General features: G+C 34.8%; 1 protein-coding gene across 5 annotated transcripts in view; it reads right to left on the bottom strand.

The window, feature by feature from the left end:
* LOC130899711 (cGMP-dependent protein kinase, isozyme 2 forms cD4/T1/T3A/T3B) overlaps positions 1–17,638 on the bottom strand; it is a 94,984-nt gene that overhangs the window by 41,828 nt on the left and 35,518 nt on the right. For 2 of the 5 annotated variants that reach the window (XM_057809859.1, XM_057809860.1), the window contains exon 2: positions 4,547–5,012. The exons of the other annotated variants lie outside the window; for them this stretch is intronic. In XM_057809859.1, the coding sequence (XP_057665842.1) occupies positions 4,547–4,947 (401 nt within the window). In that variant the 5' untranslated portion in view covers positions 4,948–5,012. The remainder of the gene's footprint in view (positions 1–4,546; positions 5,013–17,638) is intronic. 5 annotated transcript variants of the gene reach the window in all.

Below are 17,638 nucleotides of genomic sequence, written 5' to 3'. Positions count from 1 at the left end.
TTGAGTCCCCCGACATATTTTATCTCATTTTGTATCATTCTATTATCTCAGATTGATTTTTGCTGCTTTCTGAGTGCTATTTAGTCTCGTATCTACTTTTATCACTTCTCCTTTCGGTATTTTTGTCGTTTTTTGAGTCCCCCGACATATTTTATCTCATTTTGTATCATTCTATTATCTCAGATTGATTTTTGCTGCTTTCTGAGTGCTATTTAGTCTCGTATCTACTTTTATCACTTCTCCTTTCGGTATTTTTGTCGTTTTTTGAGTCCCCCGACATATTTTATCTCATTTTGTATCATTCTATTATCTCAGATTGATTTTTGCTGCTTTCCGAGTGCTATTTAGTCTCGTATCTACTTTTATCACTTCTCCTTTCGGTATTTTTGTCGTTTTTTGAGTCCCCCGACATATTTTATCTCATTTTGTATCATTCTATTATCTCAGATTGATTTTTGCTGCTTTCCGAGTGCTATTTAGTCTCGTATCTACTTTTATCACTTCTCCTTTCGGTATTTTTGTCGTTTTTTGAGTCCCCCGACATATTTTATCTCATTTTGTATCATTCTATTATCTCAGATTGATTTTTGCTGCTTTCCGAGTGCTATTTAGTCTCGTATCTACTTTTATCACTTCTCCTTTCGGTATTTTTGTCGTTTTTTGAGTCCCCCGATATATTTTATCTCATTTTGTATCATTCTATTATCTCAGATTGATTTTTGCTGCTTTCCGAGTGCTATTTAGTCTCGTATCTACTTTTATCACTTCTCCTTTCGGTATTTTTGTCGTTTTTTGAGTCCCCCGACATATTTTATCTCATTTTGTATCATTCTATTATCTCAGACTGATTTTTGCTGCTTTCTGAGTGCTATTTAGTCTCGTATCTACTTTTATCACTTCTCCTTTCGGTATTTTTGTCGTTTTTTGAGTCCCCCGACATATTTTATCTCATTTTGTATCATTCTATTATCTCAGATTGATTTTTGCTGCTTTCCGAGTGCTATTTAGTCTCGTATCTACTTTTATCACTTCTCCTTTCGGTATTTTTGTCGTTTTTTGAGTCCCCCGACATATTTTATCTCATTTTGTATCATTCTATTATCTCAGATTGATTTTTGCTGCTTTCTGAGTGCTATTTAGTCTCGTATCTACTTTTATCACTTCTCCTTTCGGTATTTTTGTCGTTTTTTGAGTCCCCCGACATATTTTATCTCATTTTGTATCATTCTATTATCTCAGATTGATTTTTGCTGCTTTCCGAGTGCTATTTAGTCTCGTATCTACTTTTATCACTTCTCCTTTCGGTATTTTTGTCGTTTTTTGAGTCCCCCGACATATTTTATCTCATTTTGTATCATTCTATTATCTCAGATTGATTTTTGCTGCTTTCCGAGTGCTATTTAGTCTCGTATCTACTTTTATCACTTCTCCTTTCGGTATTTTTGTCGTTTTTTGAGTCCCCCGACATATTTTATCTCATTTTGTATCATTCTATTATCTCAGATTGATTTTTGCTGCTTTCCGAGTGCTATTTAGTCTCGTATCTACTTTTATCACTTCTCCTTTCGGTATTTTTGTCGTTTTTTGAGTCCCCCGACATATTTTATCTCATTTTGTATCATTCTATTATCTCAGATTGATTTTTGCTGCTTTCCGAGTGCTATTTAGTCTCGTATCTACTTTTATCACTTCTCCTTTCGGTATTTTTGTCGTTTTTTGAGTCCCCCGACATATTTTATCTCATTTTGTATCATTCTATTATCTCAGATTGATTTTTGCTGCTTTCCGAGTGCTATTTAGTCTCGTATCTACTTTTATCACTTCTCCTTTCGGTATTTTTGTCGTTTTTTGAGTCCCCCGACATATTTTATCTCATTTTGTATCATTCTATTATCTCAGATTGATTTTTGCTGCACTTTCAGTTCTTAACATTCGTTCATGATTCTTCGGCAACCTTTGCAAGTCTCCGAAAATTCACGTTTCAAAATAACATTCGACAATATAATTAATCGTACTCTAAATAGATTATTTCAATGAAAAATGAGAAACAAACTTTATATACGAAGAAAACAAAGTATAAGATTCAGTACGAGATGATTTTATTTGTTTAACGAACCTACTTGTGGTTGCAAAACTATTTGAGGTAACAGGGCACGCTCCGAATCTCGTGATCGCGGTTGTTTTGAAGATTAAACAACTCGTAACGGAACTAAATCCATTTCGATCGGTACGGCGCACGTCATGAGTTATATTACGTATTCGGGCTACCTTTTCGTTCACCTGAAATCTCTTCACACTAATATTTAGTTCTGTCGTTTTAAATGTCAAAATTGACGGTTCGGGATGACATAGTTAACTTCTTCATTTTGTAAAGTGTATTTTGAGAGATCGTACCTTCAAACAACCTGTTTCAATCTACGTGTTTAGTTGTTAAATTTGTTAGTTTGCATACTGGAAATATGTTAGAATTTATTGGTACTAATTTGCGTAATTGGCAGCAATTAATTTTTTAATGTTCACAGATTATGTCATTTTCTTATAGAACCGCGATAAATTATTATTAACGTCTAGTTGATATCTGTAACATTCTGCAACTTAAATTATAAATAATCCCACAGTTTTAGATATAATTAATGAAGGATTTTATCGAGGAAAACGTCGAAAAAAAAACTCGGGATGAAGACGTATCAGAAATTGTCCAAAAACTGTCGGTCTAAACAAAAAAAAACCAACAAATCAAAGCAGTTAATAAAAATGAAGAAACTAATCAAAAAAACAAGGAAATTACGTAAATTTTGGAATCAGAAACTCCTGCCAAGGACTTAGTGGTATCACCAGATTATTTTAATAAACTATTGACTGTTAATAATGAAGAAAAACAGATTTCTGAAGATGAGAGACTTGTTTTGGAACGCACCGAGCAGGAAATGGACAAAGAAATAGAAAAATTTGAAATATCGTGGCTACAACCGATGAAGACCACATCAAATCAAACCTACTTCCCAAAAAAGAAGTTTTCGCTTGCTGCCTGTCATCTGGAAGCTCCACGAGACTCCTCAAGATACAGATCGATTCCCGCACATCATTTTGAGAAATCTTTGGAAGAAGACGTGGCCCAGACATTTGGAAACGGTTCCACCAAGACAATATTCCCAAATCCCGAAGTCTTACTTGTCGGATGGGTGTGTCCAAAAGAGGAGTACCGCAAGGTAGCGTACTTGACCCGGTGCTCCATCTTTTGTACACCAGGAACATCCCTGAAGACTCCGAGGATCCACGTACAACAAACTGCTTCTATATAAGCAATTATTCGACGATTCCATCGGGATCTTTAGGGAATTTAGATCCTGGACGACACAGACTTCCGAGTTAGGTGTAGGTTTGGAAGAGGACGTTGCCCAGACATGTGGAAACGGTGCTACCAAGACAATATTCCCAAATCCCGAAGTCTTACTTGTCAGATGGGTGTGTCCAAAAGAGGAATACCGCAAGGTAGCGTACTTGACCCGGTGCTCCATCTTTTGTACACTAGGAACATCCCTGAAGACTCCGAGGATCCACGTAGAACAAACTGCTTCTATATAAGCAATTATTCGACGATTCCATCGGGATCTTTAGGGAATTTAGATCCTGGACGACACAGACTTCGAGTTAGGTGTAGGTTTGGAAGAGGACGTTGCCCAGACATGTGGAAACGGTGCTACCAAGACAATATTCCCAAATCCCGAAGTCTTACTTGTCGGATGGGTGTGTCCAAAAGAGGAGTACCGCAAGGTAGCGTACTTGACCCGGTGCTCCATCTTTTGTACACTAGGAACATCCCTGAAGACTCCGAGGATCCACGTAGAACAAACTGCTTCTATATAAGCAATTATTCGACGATTCCATCGGGATCTTTAGGGAATTTAGATCCTGGACGACACAGACTTCCGAGTTAGGTGTAGGTTTGGAAGAGGACGTTGCCCAGACATGTGGAAACGGTTCCACCAAGACAATATTCCCAAATCCCGAAGTCTTACTTGTCAGATGGGTGTGTCCAAAATAGGAGTACCGCAAGGTAGCGTACTTGACCCGGTGCTCCATCTTTTGTACACTAGGAACATCCCTGAAGACTCCGAGGATCCACGTAGAACAAACTGCTTCTATATAAGCAATTATTCGACGATTCCATCGGGATCTTTAGGGAATTTAGATCCTGGACGACACAGACTTCCGAGTTAGGTGTAGGTTTGGACGTTGCCCAGACATGTGGAAACGGTGCTACCAAGACAATATTCCCAAATCCCGAAGTCTTACTTGTCAGATGGGTGTGTCCAAAAGAGGAATACCGCAAGGTAGCGTACTTGACCCGGTGCTCCATCTTTTGTACACTAGGAACATCCCTGAAGACTCCGAGGATCCACGTAGAACAAACTGCTTCTATATAAGCAATTATTCGACGATTCCATCGGGATCTTTAGGGAATTTAGATCCTGGACGACACAGACTTCGAGTTAGGTGTAGGTGTTTATAAATAAATAAAAAAAAAATGGTGGCGTGAACTTACCGATGGCTTTTGGGAACCTTTTTAATCTGCCAACAAACTTCTTTGCTCAAAGGTTCGGCGCTGATGGCTTGTCTTTTGGTCCTGTGTTCTTGGACGTTAGTTTCCGCGTCCCTTTCGAAACCGAGTCGTTTGGTTATAATTTTGTGCGTCAAAGGCGTCACCACCTGTCTAAATTTATCGATTTCGTTTTGTAAATTCTTTATTAATTTATCTTTAGCGTTCAATTCTTTCTCCAACAGACAAATGGTTTCTTCTTTGAGTTTTAGTTCTCGGTTTCTTTCGTCCAGTAGTCGACGTAAAGATGCGACGACTTCCGGGTCGCCGTGCTGCGCAGGCATTTCGCTATCCGATCCGATTTTATTTCTGTGCAGAATTTTCGTGAGGAAAGTGTAGCAACTCATTTGGTATGGGTTTTAAGAGGACGCGCGCATGGTTGGAGGTAACGCCGACGCGAAATTTTAATATCCTGGAAAGAAATGGTTTGTTTCGTAGCTTTGTGTTTTGGGTTTGGGATCGAGTAATGAAATATTTGCAATGCTGAATAAATCGTTTGTCGACAAGTATCGGCAACCTTGCCTCCGACGCTAATTTATCGCCAGCCTTCTTTATATCGATAGAAACGAGAAGTTTTTTTTTTTCTTGTCAGTGTAACCGTCAATCAGATTTCGCTGCACCTGCCGCCCGTTTGCGGAAAATTTATTATCGTGGTGATGACCGACTACCGAACCCGGCCCATTCAATGATGATTATTAGCCTCGTTCACTTTTTGTAATCGGCTCGGATAATTGACGTTAAACCTACAGACGCGGTCGTTAAAGTGAGTTATGGATTCGTGGGATTTTTTCGCGTGGATTTTAAGCCTCGTATAGGCGCGTCGACGTTTTTTTTATAAATAATCGCGACGTTTATTTTTTTATTATAGTATTTCTAACGATAACGTAAATATATGAGGAAACGGTGTTGCCAAATATATCTTTTGAAATTGATATTGTATAAATGTTCTCGATCTGTAAAAATAATTGAAAGAAAAACTATTCCTTTCGTTCCTTAGACCGGCCCTGTTCAGCTACTGTGGAATTTTGAAAATTCGGCGAATTCGCGCGGCGCTTTTCGGGCGACGTCTTTCACATCTTTTTATAAATACCGAATGTTTATTTGTAAACAATTTTTTTAGTATCAGACGGTTAATTTACAGTATTTCTTCTAAATAATTTCTAGGAAAGTATTTATTTATCACTTTTTTGTTGTAAACGTTCGAAATATTACGTTTTTAGAAACGTAGTTTAAAATTAATAGAATAAAAAACTATTTACACCGTTCAAAAATATAGTATACGAGGTGTGGTTACTAAATAACGAGAAAGTCGATATAAAACATCTTATTTCGATTTTATTGTTACGAAAAAATTCGTAAAATGGTTCCTTAGAGCGGTCCCGTTCAGCTTTTTAATAGCAGTCGATTTATTTACAGTATTTCTGCTAAATAATTTCTAGGAAAGTATTTATTTATCACTTTTTTGTTGTAAACTTTCGAAATATTACGTTTTTAGAAAAGTAGTTTAAAATTAATTGAATAAAAAACTATTTACACCGTTCAAAAATATAGTATACGAGGTGTGGTTACTAAATAACGAGAATGTCGATATAAAACATCTTATTTCGATTTTATTGTTACGAAAAAGTTCGTAAAATGGTTCCTTAGAGCGGTCCCGTTCAGCTTTTTAATAGCAGTCGATTTATTTACAGTATTTCTGCTAAATAATTTCTAGGAAAGTATTTATTTATCACTTTTTTGTTGTAAACTTTCGAAATATTACGTTTTTAGAAACGTAGTTTAAAATTAATCGAATAAAAAACTATTTACACCGTTCAAAAATATAGTATACGAGGTATGGTTACTAAATAACGAGAATGTCGATATAAAACATCTTATTTCGATTTTATTGTTACGAAAAAGTTCGTAAAATGGTTCCTTAGAGCGGTCCCGTTCAGCTTTTTAATAGCAGTCGATTTATTTACAGTATTTCTGCTAAATAATTTCTAGGAAAGTATTTATTTATCACTTTTTTGTTGTAAACTTTCGAAATATTACGTTTTTAGAAACGTAGTTTAAAATTAATCGAATAAAAAACTATTTACACCGTTCAAAAATATAGTATACGAGGTATGGTTACTAAATAACGAGAATGTCGATATAAAACATCTTATTTCGATTTTATTGTTACGAAAAAGTTCGTAAAATGGTTCCTTAGAGCGGTCCCGTTCAGCTTTTTAATAGCAGTCGATTTATTTACAGTATTTCTACTAAATAATTTCTAGGAAAGTATTTATTTATCACTTTTTTGTTGTAAACTTTCGAAATATTACGTTTTTAGAAACGTAGTTTAAAATTAATCGAATAAAAAACTATTTACACCGTTCAAAAATATAGTATACGAGGTATGGTTACTAAATAACGAGAATGTCGATATAAAACATCTTATTTCGATTTTATTGTTACGAAAAAGTTCGTAAAATGGTTCCTTAGAGCGGTCCCGTTCAGCTTTTTAATAGCAGTCGATTTATTTACAGTATTTCTGCTAAATAATTTCTAGGAAAGTATTTATTTATCACTTTTTTGTTGTAAACTTTCGAAATATTACGTTTTTAGAAACGTAGTTTAAAATTAATCGAATAAAAAACTATTTACACCGTTCAAAAATATAGTATACGAGGTATGGTTACTAAATAACGAGAATGTCGATATAAAACATCTTATTTCGATTTTATTGTTACGAAAAAGTTCGTAAAATGGTTCCTTAGAGCGGTCCCGTTCAGCTTTTTAATAGCAGTCGATTTATTTACAGTATTTCTGCTAAATAATTTCTAGGAAAGTATTTATTTATCACTTTTTTGTTGTAAACTTTCGAAATATTACGTTTTTAGAAACGTAGTTTAAAATTAATCGAATAAAAAACTATTTACACCGTTCAAAAATATAGTATACGAGGTATGGTTACTAAATAACGAGAAAGTCGATATAAAACATCTTATTTCGATTTTATTGTTACGAAAAAATTCGTAAAATGGTTCCTTAGAGCGGTCCCGTTCAGCTTTTTAATAGCAGTCGATTTATTTACAGTATTTCTTCTAAATAGTTTGTAGGAAAGTATTTATTTATCACTTTTTTGCTGTAAACTTTCGAAATATTACGTTTTTGGAAACGTAGTTTAAAATTAATTGAATAAAAAACTATTTACACCGTTCAAAAATATAGTATACGAGGTATGGTTACTAAATAACGAGAATGTCGATATAAAACATCTTATTTCGATTTTATTGTTACGAAAAAGTTCGTAAAATGGTTCCTTAGAGCGGTCCCGTTCAGCTTTTTAATAGCAGTCGATTTATTTACAGTATTTCTGCTAAATAATTTCTAGGAAAGTATTTATTTATCACTTTTTTGTTGTAAACTTTCGAAATATTACGTTTTTAGAAACGTAGTTTAAAATTAATCGAATAAAAAACTATTTACACCGTTCAAAAATATAGTATACGAGGTATGGTTACTAAATAACGAGAATGTCGATATAAAACATCTTATTTCGATTTTATTGTTACGAAAAAGTTCGTAAAATGGTTCCTTAGAGCGGTCCCGTTCAGCTTTTTAATAGCAGTCGATTTATTTACAGTATTTCTGCTAAATAATTTCTAGGAAAGTATTTATTTATCACTTTTTTGTTGTAAACTTTCGAAATATTACGTTTTTAGAAACGTAGTTTAAAATTAATCGAATAAAAAACTATTTACACCGTTCAAAAATATAGTATACGAGGTATGGTTACTAAATAACGAGAATGTCGATATAAAACATCTTATTTCGATTTTATTGTTACGAAAAAGTTCGTAAAATGGTTCCTTAGAGCGGTCCCGTTCAGCTTTTTAATAGCAGTCGATTTATTTACAGTATTTCTACTAAATAATTTCTAGGAAAGTATTTATTTATCACTTTTTTGTTGTAAACTTTCGAAATATTACGTTTTTAGAAACGTAGTTTAAAATTAATCGAATAAAAAACTATTTACACCGTTCAAAAATATAGTATACGAGGTATGGTTACTAAATAACGAGAATGTCGATATAAAACATCTTATTTCGATTTTATTGTTACGAAAAAGTTCGTAAAATGGTTCCTTAGAGCGGTCCCGTTCAGCTTTTTAATAGCAGTCGATTTATTTACAGTATTTCTGCTAAATAATTTCTAGGAAAGTATTTATTTATCACTTTTTTGTTGTAAACTTTCGAAATATTACGTTTTTAGAAAAGTAGTTTAAAATTAATTGAATAAAAAACTATTTACACCGTTCAAAAATATAGTATACGAGGTGTGGTTACTAAATAACGAGAATGTCGATATAAAACATCTTATTTCGATTTTATTGTTACGAAAAAGTTCGTAAAATGGTTCCTTAGAGCGGTCCCGTTCAGCTTTTTAATAGCAGTCGATTTATTTACAGTATTTCTGCTAAATAATTTCTAGGAAAGTATTTATTTATCACTTTTTTGTTGTAAACTTTCGAAATATTACGTTTTTAGAAACGTAGTTTAAAATTAATCGAATAAAAAACTATTTACACCGTTCAAAAATATAGTATACGAGGTATGGTTACTAAATAACGAGAATGTCGATATAAAACATCTTATTTCGATTTTATTGTTACGAAAAAGTTCGTAAAATGGTTCCTTAGAGCGGTCCCGTTCAGCTTTTTAATAGCAGTCGATTTATTTACAGTATTTCTTCTAAATAATTTGTAGGAAAGTATTTATTTATCACTTTTTTGTTGTAAACTTTCGAAATATTACGTTTTTAGAAACGTAGTTTAAAATTAATCGAATAAAAAACTATTTACACCGTTCAAAAATATAGTATACGAGGTATGGTTACTAAATAACGAGAATGTCGATATAAAACATCTTATTTCGATTTTATTGTTACGAAAAAGTTCGTAAAATGGTTCCTTAGAGCGGTCCCGTTCAGCTTTTTAATAGCAGTCGATTTATTTACAGTATTTCTTCTAAATAATTTGTAGGAAAGTATTTATTTATCACTTTTTTGTTGTAAACTTTCGAAATATTACGTTTTTAGAAACGTAGTTTAAAATTAATCGAATAAAAAACTGTTTACACCGTTCAAAAATATAGTATACGAGGTATGGTTACTAAATAACGAGAATGTCGATATAAAACATCTTATTTCGATTTTATTGTTACGGAAAAGTTCGTAAAATGGTTCCTTAAAGCGATCCTTTTCAGCTACTATGTAATTTTAAAAATTCGGCGAATTCGCGCGGCGCTTTTCGCTCGGCGTCTTTCAAATCTTTTTATAAATAGCGGATGTTTATTTGTAAACAATTTTTTTAATATCAGACGGTTTATTTACAGTATTTCTAGGATAGTAACCAATTATTTCTTTTTTTTTTCTAGATTTTTGTAGAATTTTATTTAGGTATATAAATTTTATTTTTGTAAAACGCAGTTAGTTCAGTATTTTTCTATCATTTTCTTCTTTCTTCACTCATTCCAAAGCAAAACTTTCTTAGTACTCGCAGATATCCTGGAAAGTTTGTTGCGTATGCACACAGACAACATCTCGGAGCAAGGTCCAAGATGTTTCCAACGCATCTAGACCTAGATGAGTCGACGGTCTTCTGGTGGACCAGCCGACTGCCAATTTCAGTTTTCCGAAGGTTTTAAAAACACTTCTACCGACAGCGAAATTATATGGACAGTCCACGAAACGCTTGGTCGAATACGGTAGACTTTTTCAAATTTTATACATCGAAAATTTCGAAGCGAGTGTTTTCTATTTATATCGCGTATTAATAGATCTGCGTTTATTATTCTCAATTATCTCTATAGCAACTACAACAAATTATTGTTAATTACAAAATGACTAGTTCGTATTGCAGGATGTGGACGAGATATATTACGACGATGTCACTTTTTAGTCACAGACAAGTGCGTAAAAAATTATGCATCAAATACAATCGCAAAACTAATTAGTTCACGCGAAAGGACGATCTGAATCTATCATAAACAAAATGGTTGATAATCCGAATAGTTTCATGGAGAAATTATCGTAAAAATGGGGAAAAATATTCATGAAATCGATTATATCTGTAACTCTAATAGCTACAATGTTTCTCGCTTGGTTTACAACCCTGGACCAGGTCCGGTTGCTTAGCTAGATCCAAGACTGGTTTACAACCCTGGACCAGGTCTGGTTGCTTAACTAGACCCACGGAAAGTTCGTAGGTCTGTACCAGGCTTGGGGAAACTCGGTGATGATAAAAATGTCCGTTGATTGAACCGAGTGCAAACAAATATTCAGTATAAATCCAGAATTCGGCCAAAACTTGGTGGGACTATAGGATGATAACAATTTCTCTCGCTTGGTTTACAACCCTGGACCAGGTCTGGTTGCTTAGCTAGATCCAAGACTGGTTTACAACCCTGGACCAGGTCTGGTTGCTTAACTAGACCCACGGAAAGTTCGTAGGTCTGTACCAGGCTTGGGGAAACTCGGTGATGATAAAAATGTCCGTTGATTGAACCGAGTGCAAACAAATATTCAGTATAAATCCAGAATTCGGCCAAAACTTGGTGGGACTATAGGATGATAACAATTTCTCTCGCTTGGTTTACAACCCTGGACCAGGTCTGGTTGCTTAGCTAGATCCAAGACTGGTTTACAACCCTGGACCAGGTCTGGTTGCTTAACTAGACCCACGGAAAGTTCGTAGGTCTGTACCAGGCTTGGGGAAACTCGGTGATGATAAAAATGTCCGTTGATTGAACCGAGTGCAAACAAATATTCAGTATAAATCCAGAATTCGGCCAAAACTTGGTGGGACTATAGGATGATAACAATTTCTCTCGCTTGGTTTACAACCCTGGACCAGGTCTGGTTGCTTAGCTAGATCCAAGACTGGTTTACAACCCTGGACCAGGTCTGGTTGCTTAACTAGACCCACGGAAAGTTCGTAGGTCTGTACCAGGCTTGGGGAAACTCGGTGATGATAAAAATGTCCGTTGATTGAACCGAGTGCAAACAAATATTCAGTATAAATCCAGAATTCGGCCAAAACTTGGTGGGACTATAGGATGATAACAATTTCTCTCGCTTGGTTTACAACCCTGGACCAGGTCTGGTTGCTTAGCTAGATCCAAGACTGATTTACAACCCTGGACCAGGTCCGGTTGCTTAGCTAGATCCAAGACTGGTTTGCAACCCTGGACCAGGTCTGGTTGCTTAACTAGATCCAAGACTGGTTTGCAACCCTGGACCAGGTCCGGTTGCTTAGCTAGATCCAAGACTGGTTTGCAACCCTGGACCAGGTCTGGTTGCTTAGCTAGATCCAAGACTGGTTTGCAACCCTGGACCAGGTCCGGTTGCTTAGCTAGACACACGGCTAGTTCGCAGGTCTGTACCAAGGTTGGGGAAACCGGGGCTGACAAAAATGTCCGTTGATTGGTTTGCTAGCCTGAACCAAGTGCAAGACTGTTTGGTTAGGTCTGGTTCAGGCTTGGTTGCCTATGTAAACCCAAGACTGGTCTGCAGTCCTGGCGGTTGCTTGTAAAAATAGTTAGTCCAACGAAGAAACCGCAAAAATTCGATATTTCCATCAACTAACGCCATCTCTAGGTTAAACCGGGCACTTCTGGAATCATCCTACATCTCGAATCAAATATTTATGATAAAAATTGAGGTTAGAATGTTTTTTTTATTATAATATTAAATTTTAAACGTGCTATCAATTACGATACACCTTTTACCGTTTAAATTATGATATAAAATTAATGAGTGAGGTCGCTGGCGCAAAAAACGCGTCAGTGTATCCGATATGAGGTTACAAACACTCTACAACATCGATAGCTAAGAAGTTATTGACTTAAATAGCCATATCTAGCGATTACTTTCGAATAAATTATTTTCAAAACAGACGCTCGCGTTTTTTAACACGTTTAAAGTCGATCGAATGCGAATAATTGACGAACGGCTCGGTTAGTACAAAGTTTCGGCCAAATGGGTACCGAGATTCCGACAGATTCGGAGTACGACCTAAAAAACAACGAATCGGGTTCCGAAATACTGAAACGGCCTCCTCGCGGACCCGATTTATCGCCGCGCGACTATTATTTAGTCGGTTCATCAAAACTGCGATTTGGACACGATGAAGTAGAATCCTTCGCGAATTGTTACATGTCAAAAACGATTTTTTTTTGTTTCACATCTTTATAAATTTCTAGAACGTACAATTTTTTCGAAAACTTTTCTTAATCTGCGTCAATTTTGACACTAATAGACGCGGAAATATTTTAACGACTTGGAGACAACAATTTTGGGTATTTCTTCGATTTTTTTGGAAAATAATTAAAATCCGTTTGATTTCGAGACGGGCCTGGTTAATTATCGAATTGGCGCATCCCAAAATTTGTGATACGTCTCGGATTCGTTAACAATTTTCCCATTGAAAAATACCTTCGCGAGTAATTTTGTATCTCGAACACCGTTGGGTTGTCGAAACATACATTTCGAGTTTAGTTTTTTCGAAATTCTTTTCGAGTATTTATCGACCATTGTTTCGCGACGAATATACTATTTTTTTGAGTTTTATGTGCTCGCAATGGTCCAACAACTCGAAAAACTGAAGACATAAAAGAAATTTGATGGCAAATTCGTAACCAGCGACCTCGAGAACCTTGGAATTGATATGTAACTTCGTAACTTTATAAAATATAGAATGGAATACAAAAGGGTGGTTCTAAGGGGGTGAAGGATATGAATTTTTCGAAATTTAACATCGAATTCGTAATCAGCAGTATAATAAACTTCATAGTGAGCGATTTCAAATCGATAACTTGAATTTTTTAGTTTCGCAAAGCTTTTTTAAAATTTGGTTGTATTCGTGGACATGGAAAAGGCTTTCGATCGAGTCCCACGAAAGAAAATGACATAAATGCAAATAGAATATTAACGAGAGTCAAAAAACGTGAAATCGGAGACTATACCAACACCAGAAAGAGGCTGTTGTGAGTTCAAAGACAAAATATTCTTCATATTGGTTTGAAGAATTTGAATCATCAGTATTTGAAAGGCATTAGCTCAACCAATATGGAAACTGAACTAAATTTTACTCTGGGTGAAGCTGCTAGTTCGTTATCAACAATAAATTATCGAGTAGCAAAGTTTAGACGAGACTGAACGATCTGGGAAGACCAGCAACTCAGTGGTCGACCAAATGAGGTGAAAATTCCATAAATAATGGAGAAAATCCATTGTATGACATAATAGACATTCAAAAACATGCAATGGAGCAAAAACAGCGTCATAACCATGGATGCAACGTAGATACATCACTTTACACTCGATACAGAAGAAGAATCAAAAAAAAAAGAAGAACCAACTCCAAAAAAGACAAATATTGTTCCATCTGCAAGCGAAATCATGTCTTGGAGAAGGAAGAACTATCAAAAATTGAAGAGGAATTTAGAGAAAAAGTTGGTAGCTTCCAATACCTAGAAATCGTGTTGGAAGTAATGAAAAAACAGGATTTGGAATTGAGGAATGGAATAGAGAAGACCGAGTGGCTCAAAAACATGAAAGACGTCTCGCTTTTAGCTGAAACTTGTATAAATTCTGTGGTTATTAAAAAAAAAGGACTCGAGAATCAGAATTTATTACAAATAATAATTAATGCCCGAAGCGATGCACAACGGTGTTAAATTTATGGGTGGCAATTTTTCAAACCGAAATTTTTCTCGCGGACATCTTAATAAAAAAGCGATTCGCTTCATATATTTTACACTCCGATATAATTTAACGTTGTCGGTAAGTATAATCAAACTGATTATTACACAAATTACTAACCAACAGTTCTCGATTTTTTATAATGAAATTTACGGTTTTTTTTTTTGAAATTACTACTATCCATATCTGAGCAGGAACGAGGTCTTATTCCCATACAAACCAGAAGGAAAAACTAATCAGAAATATGTTAAAAACAGTCCAGAGCAATCCTGATAAGGATTATGTAGAGTAATCCTGATCAGAACCTTCTAAGGCAATCCTGATAAGGATTATGTAGAGTAATCCTGATCAGAACCTTCTAAGGCAATCCTGATAAGGATTATGTAGAGTAATCCTGATCAGAACCTTCTAAGGCAATCCTGATAAGGATTATGTAGAGTAATCCTGATCAGAACCTTCTAAGGCAATCCTGATAAGGATTATGTAGAGTAATCTTGATCAGAACCTTCTAAGGCAATCCTGATAAGGATTATGTAGAGTAATCCTGATCAGAACCTTCTAAGGCAACCTTAATAAGGATTATGTAGAGTAATCTTGATAAAAACCTTCTAAGGCAATCCTGATAAGGATTATGTAGAGTAATCCTGATCAGAACCTTCTAAGGCAATCCTGATAAGGATTATGTAGAGTAATCTTGATCAGAACCTTCTAAGGCAATCCTGATAAGGATTATGTAGAGTAATCCTGATCAGAACCTTCTAAGGCAATCCTGATAAGGATTATGTAGAGTAATCCTGATCAGAACCTTCTAAGGCAATCCTGATAAGGATTATGTAGAGTAATCCTGATCAGAACCTTCTAAGGCAATCCTGATAAGGATTATGTAGAGTAATCCTGATCAGAACCTTCTAAGGCAATCCTGATAAGGATTATGTAGAGTAATCCTGATCAGAACCTTCTAAGGCAATCCTGATAAGGATTATGTAGAGTAATCTTGATCAGAACCTTCTAAGCAACCTTAATAAGGATTATGTAGGGTAATCCTGATCAGAACCTTCTAAGGCAACCTTAATAAGGATTATGTAGAGTAATCCTGATCAGAACCTTCTAAGGCAATCCTGATAAGGATTATGTAGAGTAATCCTTATCAGAACCTTCTAAGGCAATCCTGATAAGGATTATGTAGAGTAATCCTGATCAGAACCTTCTAAGGCAATCCTGATAAGGATTATGTAGAGTAATCCTGATCAGAACCTTCTAAGGCAATCCTGATAAGGATTATGTAGAGAAATCCTGATCAGAACCTTCTAAGGCAATCCTGATAAGGATTATGTAGAGTAATCCTGATCAGAACCTTCTAAGGCAACCTTAATAAGGATTATGTAGAGTAATCCTGATCAGAACCTTCTAAGGCAATCCTGATAAGGATTATGTAGAGTAATCCTGATCAGAACCTTCTAAGGCAATCCTGATAAGGATTATGTAGAGTAATCTTGATCAGAACCTTCTAAGGCAACCTTAATAAGGATTATGTAGGGTAATCCTGATCAGAACCTTCTAAGGCAACCTTAATAAGGATTATGTAGAGTAATCCTGATCAGAACCTTCTAAGGCAACCCTGATAAGGATTATGTAGAGTAATCCTTATCAGAACCTTCTAAGGCAATCCTGATAAGGATATTAGCTAATCGTGATTAGAACCCGATGTCAGGTTATTCTGACCTTTACAGGTTGCGGTTTTACTTGGTAAGGTCCTTATAGGATCCCTAAAAAAATTGTAATCGGTTTAAAAGGAAATGAAAAGTGTTGATGGAAAGTTTTTCGACGATTTTCAATTAGCCTGCGCGCTCGTCTCATCTCTGTCATATAAACCGTGAAATCGGCACTGTTCTGATCTAAACCTGAGGCTAAAACCGTGACTTGTTTTCATTCTAACAAGGCCACTTTTTTTATTGACGTCAAAATGGAAACGAAGATTCTAGAAAGTGATGATAAAACATCTGGACAAAGTTAAAAAATGTTTATAGAAGGCGTTTAAATAAATTAGATGAGAAGTATTAGCGAATAGTTAAGTGTGTGTGTATAACCACTCACCAAACCATTCTAGTAATTTGATTTATCCGATTCTTATCGATCAGAAAGACAAAAAAGCAGCAAAAGAGCAGGTATATAGGTTTTTCCCTAAAGGGAACGAAGCCATATCAAACAAATATCATACGCGGTTCGTTTTTCTTTGGTCTGCTCGGTATAATAATTATTATAACCTATAATTTACGTGTAATAACAACATACCTATACGCGATTTTGGTCCTTATTATAATCGACAACAAATTATTATTTAACTAGTTTGTTATATCATCATTTTTTTTCCTAGTTGTTAATATGAACAATCAATAGAATAGAACATTGTATAATAACCTTGAATATTGTTATTACGTTAATTCTGAAAGGCGGCTGATTACTGAATCAATTTATTTTCGATTATTTACACTGCTCGACAAATCAAAGGTGTCAACTAAAATTAACTTTAAATTCGTCATCATACATCGTATTATCCAGATTTAGATACCAGGGATCGAATTTTTACTAATTATTTCCAATTTTTCTCGAAAATAACTGTACCCTACATCGTATAATCCAGATTTAGATCCTATTGACTCAATTTTTACTAATCATTTGCATTTTTTGCAAAAATCGACTGAATTTATGCAGAAATTTTCATATTTCAGCTAAAATTAACTTTAAATTCGTCATCATACTTCGTATTATCCAGATTTAGGTACCAGGGATCGAATTTTTACTAATTATTTCCAATTTTTCTCAAAAATAACTGTATCATACATCGTATAATCCAGATTTAGATCCTATTGACTCAATTTTTACTAATCATTTACATTTTTTGCAAAAATCGACTGAATTTATGTAGAAAATTTCATATTTCAGCTAAAATTCACTTTAAATTCGTCATCATACATCGTATTATCCAGATTTAGGTACCAGGGATCGAATTTTTACTAATTATTTCCAATTTTTCTCGAAAATAACTGTATCATACATCGTATAATCCAGATTTAGATCCTATTGACTCAATTTTTACTAATCATTTGCATTTTTTGCAAAAATCGACTGAATTTATGCAGAAATTTTCATATTTCAGCTAAAATTAACTTTAAATTCGTCATCATACTTCGTATTATCCAGATTTAGGTACCAGGGATCGAATTTTTACTAATTATTTCCAATTTTTCTCAAAAATAACTGTATCATACATCGTATAATCCAGATTTAGATCCTATTGACTCA

This window comes from Diorhabda carinulata, chromosome 11 (assembly GCF_026250575.1).
Source record: "Diorhabda carinulata isolate Delta chromosome 11, icDioCari1.1, whole genome shotgun sequence".
NCBI lineage: Eukaryota > Metazoa > Arthropoda > Insecta > Coleoptera > Chrysomelidae > Diorhabda > Diorhabda carinulata.
This window is presented reverse-complemented; position numbering and strand designations above follow the sequence as displayed.